The 8,317-nt window shown below is 59.0% G+C and overlaps 1 protein-coding gene across 2 annotated transcripts; it reads right to left on the bottom strand.

Moving 5' to 3' along the window:
- Positions 1–273: 273 nt before the first annotated feature.
- On the bottom strand, positions 274–5,422 carry Sirt6 (sirtuin 6). 2 transcript variants are annotated; one of them, XM_038336786.1, is made up of 8 exons: positions 5,313–5,422; positions 4,557–4,684; positions 3,877–4,059; positions 3,179–3,238; positions 1,788–1,883; positions 1,635–1,715; positions 1,147–1,270; positions 274–1,064 (listed from the first exon to the last, which is right to left on the bottom strand). In XM_038336786.1, exons 1-8 carry the CDS (start codon positions 5,343–5,345, stop codon positions 798–800), a joined length of 972 nt encoding a protein of 323 aa, XP_038192714.1. In that variant the 5' UTR covers positions 5,346–5,422; the 3' UTR covers positions 274–797. The 2 variants fall into 2 exon arrangements, with proteins under 2 accessions (XP_038192714.1, XP_038192706.1); XM_038336778.1 differs by having other exon boundaries at positions 5,293–5,409.
- Between the last annotated feature and the right edge of the window lie 2,895 nt (positions 5,423–8,317).

The following is an 8,317-nucleotide window of genomic DNA, read 5'->3' as shown; positions in this document are numbered from 1 at the left end:
GTTTTGAGACAGGTTTCACATAACCTGGGCTGGCTGGAGAATCTATCACATTCAGGCAAATAAAGAAGACCAGGTGCTGGGGGGAAGGCTCGGATGGGCGGTCCATTCCTGGAAGCCATATGGTAGGAGAGAACCGACTCCTTCAAGCTGTTCTGATCTCCACCCATGAACCTACACACTATACACAGACACACGTGTGTATGCACAAGTACACATAAACACACATGTGCACACATAAAGGAGAGAAGTAAATGTAATAAAATTGAAAAGAAATGAAAGGAATTCTGTGTTTATTGCATTGGGGGCTTCTGGAAGCTTGGGGCCCTTAGCATAGATGGGCCCCTTGTCCCTCCCATGCATAGATGGGTCAAGGTGGGTGGGGTGGAGTGTGTGGATGCCGCTCTGGGCACATCCTGAGTCACAAGGGGGTGTGAATCCCAGCCCTGGGACGTGGCCTCCTGCATCTGTGTGGGACTCCCTGTATCCCGAGATTCCCTGGAGGGACCTGGACAAGAGACACAGTGAGGCCTGGAAGGAGCTGTGCTGGGATCCTTGCTACTGTGGAGGCTGTGTGGCAAAGGGCACCAGCTCCAGGCCAGCCTGGGCTATAGCAATGAGTTCAAGAGCAGCCTGAGTGACTTAGAGAGCCCAGGTCTCAAAGAAAAGTCCGAAAAGGCGTGGTACAGTATGTGCAAGCCTGCGTGCGGTCCCCAGCACATAAAAAAAAAGAAAACAAAACAGAAAAACCCCAACATGTGTGGTTCGTACAAGCACCTCTCTTGTTCCATGCACTCGGGTCAGCAGGGGACAGCCTCGGTCTTCACCCTTTTGGGGGGCCTCTGGGGTACAGGGCTGTCAGGCTCTGGCTTATACACAGTGTGCACTGAGCCGTTGAGATGCACAGGGGGCTCAGCCTTGGGTGCAGCAGGGCGCGGCAGGGGCGGCAGGGCCTTGTCTACCACGCAGGGTCCCTCCCAGGTGGGGATCTCCAGGCCCAGATGCTTCATGAGTTTGCTCATCACCTCGTCTACGTAGCCATGGATGCGCAGGTCGGCCTGGCGGTCCTGTCGGAGTGACGGTTGGTCAGGCCGGGGCAGAGGACACTTCAGGGGATATGGGGCCACAGGGCAGGGAACTGGCACATACGTGTTTTGTGGGCTGCAGATTGACAATGACCAGACGACCTCCCCGGCGCTTAGTGGCAAGGGGCAGGTTCCCACTGGGGCGGATCTGCAGCGAGGTGCCCAGGGTGACTGACAGGTCTGCGGTCCTGGGAGCAGGAAGCAGTGAGGGCCTGGGGCGTGGTCAGGGTGGAGCCCCGCCTAGAATCCCCAGTGAGGGACTGGGGGTGTGGTCAGGGGGTGGTGCTCCTGCCTAGAATCCCCAGTGAGAAGCTGGCTCTGTGCCATGGGCTTGTTGAGTATACACAAGTATCCCCCCTCCCCACTACAGAAACTCTGAAAATAAGGAACCAAACAAACCTAATCTTCCTGTGTCCCAAGTTCTCCTCTGCATCTATCCAGCCCAGGGGTGTGGGTGATGCAGGCGCCACCTCTGCTGTCCCACCGGGAAGTTTATCCCAGGCCTGTTCAGCTGTCCCCACCCATTCCCACCCAGGGAGCGCAGGGTCACACCTGCTGGCCTCGTCAGCGAGCATCAGGTCCCGGTCAGGCAGCGAGTCCTCCCAGTCCAGAATGGTGTCCCTCAGCTCCCCTCTGTGGCAGGTCAGGGAAGGTAGTCAGGGCCTTCACCTCCAGACAGGCGCAGGCTTAAGGAAAGCCACTCACCTACAAGCCCGAAGTCCCCGTGCCTTGGCCACCGTGCAGAGCCGGCCTGTGGCCTTGAGGCCCATGGTGCCCACGACTGTGTCTCTCACGTATTGCCTGGACAGGGAGGAAGGAGGGGATGTGCCCTTTATGGTGCTCTTTCAAGGATCCGGGGTGGTGTAACCAGTGTGTTGGGGGTACAGGCTCAACCCCTGAGCTACAAAGCAAGACTGAGGGACAGGCAGAAAGACGGCTGGGTCTGGAGAGGGCTTGCCGTGCAGACAGGAAGCCTGAGTCTACGTGAGAAAGGGGGCTCGTGGAGCAGACTTAACTCCCCAGTGCTACGGAGGCTGAGACGGGACCCCAGGAGCTCGCTGGCCACTCAGCCGAACCAGTGAGTTCTGGAAGACTCTGCCTCAGAACACAAGGAGAGGCACTGAGTTAAGACACCTGACACCAGCTTCTGGCACCCATACACGGGGAGCCAGTGGGAGGGAAGCAGCTAAGCCCAACGTGATGGCTCACAGCTGTGATCTCGGCGCCCAGGAGGTTGAGGCAGCAGGAAGGCAGGTGCCAGGCTAACCTGGACAACTTAAGGAGGTCCCCTTTGAAAAAGCCACTGGAGAAGGCCCAGGGGCGGAGGCTCAGGGGCATGGCTTATGCCTACACCCCGGAGCTCTTGGGTAAGGCCACGTTATTGCCCAGCTGGAGCCACAGTAGGGCGGAGCAGGGAGAGCCCCTCATTTCCAAGGGCAAGGCTTGTATCACCCTGTTCTGTAGTTCCTTGCTTGGGGGATGCGAAGGTAGGCTTGCCTCTTTCTGGTTTGTCTGTTTTTATCTGACTGTCCCTGGGAACAGGGATGCCTCCGAGCCTTCTGTAGGGGCATTTTAGGTTTTAGGATCCTTTAGCTGGCTCGGGGGGTGGGGGTGGAGGGAACGACCTGGTGGTGCCCCACCCTGGGAGAGCCTGGCAAAGCTTCACCCCCCCCACACACAGGTGACACTCACTGACACCCTCCCCCCCACAGGTGACACTCACTGACACCCTTCCCCCCACACACAGGCGACACTCACTGACACCCTCCCCCCCACAGGTGACACTCACTGACACCCCCCCACAGGCGACACTCACTGACACCCCCCCACACACAGGCGACACTCACTGACACCCCCCCCCACAGGCCACACTCACTGACACCCTCCCCCCCACAGGTGACACTCACTGACACCCCCCCCACAGGTGACACTCACTGACACCCCCCCCACAGGTGACACTCACTGACACCCCCCCCACAGGTGACACTCACTGACACCCTCCCACAGGCGACACTCACTGACACCCTCCCCCACCACACAGGTGACACTCACTGACACCCTTCCCCCACACACAGGCGACACTCACTGACACTCACATCTTACACTTGGGACATTCCTCTATGAACATGTTTCCGTGGAGCTCAGCCAGCTTGTCTCTGCGGAAGAGAAAGTGAGTTCGGAGCCTCCCTAAATCCTGAGGCTTGGGTCAGCTGCTCAGCCTGCCCCCTCCTCCAGGAAGCCTTCTTGAACTGCTCACCCACAAGACCACGGACTTCTCACGTCTAGGGAGGATGCCCCAGCCTGTGCCAGGCAGAGGAACTGTCACAGGCAGAGCTGACCTCATCTTTGCAAACACACAAATACCTGCTCCCCGCTACAAAAATCTGTTGGCCAGTTGTATGTGGTGGCCCATGTCTTTTAGCCACAGCACTTGGAAGGCAGAGAGAGGCGGATCTCTGTGATTTCAAGGCCAGCCTGGTCTACAGAGCGAGTTCCAGCACTAGACAGAAAAATCCTGTCTCGAAAAATGGTTAAAAAAAGAAAAAAATCTGTTGGCCTTAGAGTGCCCGCCTAGAGTCCCCAAGAAGAGTATCGGGGGGCGTGGCTAGGCAGAGAGCCCGGCCTAGAATCCCCCAGTGATCAAGTGCTGGCCGGCTCTGGGCCCTGAGCTCTTCTGCTAGCTTTCCGCCTTTTCCCATCGCCAGTAAAATGCCCGTGAGCTCGGGCACCCGGGTTCCCGGAGGAGGAAGAGGTGCAGCTGAGCCCCGCACCCCCTGGTCTGCTTCCACCTGACCTGGGGAAGCCGGAGCGTACGTGCAACCCATCCACGTTCTGGCTGACCAGGAAGCTGAGGAAGCCCCTGCGTTCCAGCTGCACCAGGGCCATGTGGGTCTTCGAGGGCCGGGCGCTCTCGAAGGTGGTGTCAAACTTGGGGGCCAGGCCACGCTCCTCCATGGTCCACACGCCGTGGGGGCCTCTGAGGACAGCGAGCAGAGGGAGGAGGACAAAATTCATTTCCCAGCCCACGGACTATTCCTGTTAACACTGAAGTCAGTCCATGCTGGTGATGCTGGGGTCCCAGTGGTCCCCAGCCTTGCTCTTGGGTTGCTTCGGACTCTCTCGGGGAGAGGCGGGCAACCTGGTGGACAAGGGCTCGGTGGAGTGGGAAAGGCCTAGGGGTAAGCAAAGGGCATGGGAGTTCATTGGGGCTGAGGTCCGGTTTCCCAGAATGCTTTGCTGTGGTCACGGTGATCTTATAAACCCCAAAGGGTGGGTGACCACGCAAAGGGTACATTTTCCGGCATCCCTTGCGGCTACTACATCATCTGGGTATGTTTTGTGTATTGGGCGTGTAACGTGTTCGCTGGGCCTTCCAGAGACCTAGGGGAACGGAAAGGTCGCTCTCCCACCTCACCTCGGTCCCAGAGGTATCAGCAAAACCCCTGCCTCAGTTTCCCCTCCTTGCTCACGGACCTGAAGTCGGGGATGCCAGAGGCGGTGCTGATGCCGGCGCCCGTGTGGAAAACCACGCTGGAGGACTGCCACATCAGCTTTGCCAGCTCCCATACCTTCCGCTCCAGCTCCTCCGGGGGGTCGAAGATCTATGGGGTCAGAGGGCATGCAACACGTGACTCCCGTGGGTGGGCTTCCAGCAGTCGGTGCTGTCACTCTCCCCCCGCCCGTGGCCTCTGCATGTGCTGCGGGCGCCCACTCCCCTTCACTGCCTTCTGCTAGCAGCTCCCTGACACCCCGGGGACGTCACCTCTGACCCCTGACCTCAGATAACCCCTGTCTCTCCTACATCAAGATGCCGTCGGATTTGTACAGGCTCCACGAACACGAGAGGAGCCGGGCGTGACCCCAGCACTCGGGAGGCAGAGGCCGGGTGATCTCTGTGAGTTCGAGGCCAGCCTGGGCTGCGAAGAGAGGCTCCTCTCCCCCCACCATCGGGGTCGCGGCTGACGCGGGTGCCCCGGACGGGGTGCCGGCGTCCGGTCCCGCGGACCCCAGTCTCCCGACAGGCGCACCCGGTCGCTTCCCCGCCACCCTCGCCCCTTCGCGGAACCGCGCGCGGGGGGGGGGCGTCACTTCCCGCCCCCTCCCCATTGTCTAGATCCCGTGCTTCTCTCTCGCTGCTCGCGCAATGCCCCACTCCGCCGCGCCGTCCCCATCTGGGGTCATTCGGCGAGCTGGACACCGCGGCCCTCACCTCGGGCAGCCCACACTTGCCCTTATCCGCGTACGGCGACAGCCCGGCTGCATAATTCACCGACATCCTCGTCGGCACCGCAGCACAGGAACAATAAAGTTTCCCTTGTTGAGGTGGCTTCCGCCGGAAGTGGGGAAGGGACGGCCCGGGAAGAGGAGCCGCCTCCTCTAGAGACAGGGGTGTGGAGGGGAGGCGTTCTTTCCAAGGCGCATGCGCCGCGCTGATGCCGCGGCCATCATCTTTAGTGCTGGCAGAGACTACCTGGCGGACTGACGAACGTTCGCCAGGTCTGGCTGGGCCAGTCCTGGACCAGAAAGTTGATGCGGCCGTTCGCAGGAGCCGAGGCAGGAGGATTGCGAGTCCCAGGCCAGTCTGGCTGTGTAGAGAGACCCTGTTTCTAAAAAAGAAACACAACCATCAACAAAATCCATTAAAATAGGCTTTTGCTCAGTGGGCAGAGCCCAGCTCCTGGTGCCTAGATCCGGTGCGGGCTTCGCGACACCATAGGGCAGCTCTTGGGTCTCTGCTGTGTGACTGTCAGCCCGTGTCTGCCTCTCTCTGGGCCATAGGATAGGATGAATGGGAACTTGGGTTCTCGGGGCGAGTAAAGACTACCTGCCAACATTTTCTCGGCTTTGTTTCTGGCGTGCATCTCCTGGGATAGCACAGAATTTCAGGGTCAGGTCCCCAGAACGGAGTGAGCCACATACTACACAGAGGTGCCCAGAAGTGCCGAGAGATGGAGAAGGGGATACTGGGGGCACAAGGGCCCCCTATGATCCCCTGTCTCGTGGCCATCTATACAGTAGGAGCCACCATCCTGTCCCTTGCGTCTGTCGGTGGTCACAGACAGGACCAAACCGTGGTGATGATAACTGGGGACCCGGGCGAGGGGCAGCATGTAACTACAGGAACCTCCTGATCTCCTTGGGGACACCCAAGGAAGGCTTCCCGGCAGCGGGAGCGCACAGGCTGGAGGGAGAGGCGGTCCTCCGGGCTACCCACCTGAGCAGGCTGGCCAACAACAACTCACCTCGGCTCATCCGGTCCTCCTGGGCGGGTGCTCCCCCCCAACCTGATCGGGTATCACCCTGACTCCGCTGCTGGCAGCTCGCACCTGGAGCGGGTAACCAGAGAGGCTGCGGTGGACGCAGGGCTCTGGCCTGGAGTCGCCTGAGGTAGGGGGATGAGGCTGGGGGAGGCCAGGGCAGACGCTGCCCTGGGTCCCGAGGAAGGGGAGGCCTAGGTCCTGGTGCTGCAACCTGGGGGGCTGCCTGTGGCACCCTGAACACATGCACATACGCACTCGTGACAGGTGCACGCGTCCCACCCGACAGCTGCGGCCCTGGATCAGTGCGCAGCCTCCACCCTGAACCATTGTGGGGACCCACAGGCCACTGGACCTGTGTTGCCGTCACCTCTTCTAGAAGGGAGACCCCTAAATCCACAGGCCTTCCCTGCCCCCATGCCGCGATTCCCTCCTGACTGGCAACCTGTGGACAACTCTCCTGGGTGTCCTGTTACTCACCCTTGGGTGTGATTGAACTTTATAGTTGGGGGGGGTGAGAGTGAACCGTCACACTGAGTAGTAGAGGGGGTAGGAAGAAGGATGGACGGGTGGGTGTGTGGGCGGATGGATGGATGGATGGGCAGATGGATGGGTGATGGATAGGTGGATGGATAGGTGCATGGGTGTGTGTGTGGATGAGTGAGTGGATAGATGGATGGATGGATGGGTGGATGGATGGACAAATGGATGGGTAGATAGATGGGCAGATGGATAGGTGGATGGGTGGATGGATGGATGGGTGGGTGGATAGATGGGTGGATGGGTGGGTGGATAGATGGGTGGATGGATGGATGGGTGGGTGGGTGGTTGGGTCTACCCTGAATAGATTGCTCTTATTTACAAAGAGTAGTGACAAGTGTGACTGGCTTTCCTACAAGGGACTGACAGTCCAGTGTCTCCTCCCCTTTATCCCTAGTAAGAAGCCTGTCACTGGGCAAACCAGGAAGCAGCCTGGTGGCTGCTCCTTGCTTAGAAGCCAGGTTAGAGGCAGAGGAAGTGACCTAGTTGTGGAGAATGCAGGACATTCCACTTGGGGAGGTAGAGTTCATTCTGTCTGGGAGACAGAACACTGAAGAGCACATGGGGATTTATGACTAGGTCTACAGAGAAGCGGGAAGGGTTCTTAGCATCAGTGTCTGATGCAGAAGCACAGGATGGTGGTCTGAGCTGACGCAGTACAGGATGGTGGTGTGAGCTGACGCAGTACAGGACGGTGGTGTGAGCTGATGTGGAAGGCAGAGGCACAGGATGGTGGTGTGAGCTGATGCAGAAGCACAGGATGGTAGTGTGAACTGATGAAGAAGCACAGGATGGTGGTGTGAGCTGACGCAGTACAGAATGGTGGTGTGAGCTGACGCAGTACAGGATGGTGGTGTGAACTGATGCGGAAGCACAGGATGGTCGTGTGAGCTGATGCGGAAAGCAGAGGCACAGGATGGTGGTGTGAGCTGATACAGAAGCACAGGAAGGTGGTGTGAGCTGATGCAGTACAGGACGGTGGTGTGAGCTGATGTGGAAGCACAGGATGGTGGTGTAAGCTGATACAGAAGCACAGGATGGCGGTGTGAGCTGATACAGAAGCACAGGAAGGTGGTGTAAGCTGATGCAGTACAGGACGGTGGTGTGAGCTGATGCGGAAGCACAGGATGGTGGTGTGAGCTGATACAGAAGTACAGGACGGTGGTGTGAGCTGATACAGAAGTACAGGACGGTGGTTTGAGCTGATGCAGAAGCACAGCATCTGGGCCAGGGAGGAATTATCTTCTCTGTTTACAGTTGAGGACAGTTCCCTCAGAAAGGGTAAGTAACCTGCACAGGGCCACCCAGCAGAGAGGGTAGCAGATCTGCCCGAGCAGGGGCTGGCTGGCTGTGCAGGGTACTGTGGTCCCAGCCAACACCCTCCCTTACTCCATCCCCGCTTCCCCAGAGAAAAGACAAGAGCCCCTAACTGGTATG

Source organism: Arvicola amphibius, chromosome 1 (genome assembly GCF_903992535.2).
Source record: "Arvicola amphibius chromosome 1, mArvAmp1.2, whole genome shotgun sequence".
In the NCBI taxonomy this organism is placed as follows: domain Eukaryota; kingdom Metazoa; phylum Chordata; class Mammalia; order Rodentia; family Cricetidae; genus Arvicola; species Arvicola amphibius.
The sequence above is the reverse complement of the archived record's forward strand: the minus strand, read 5'-3'. Positions and strand labels throughout refer to the sequence as shown.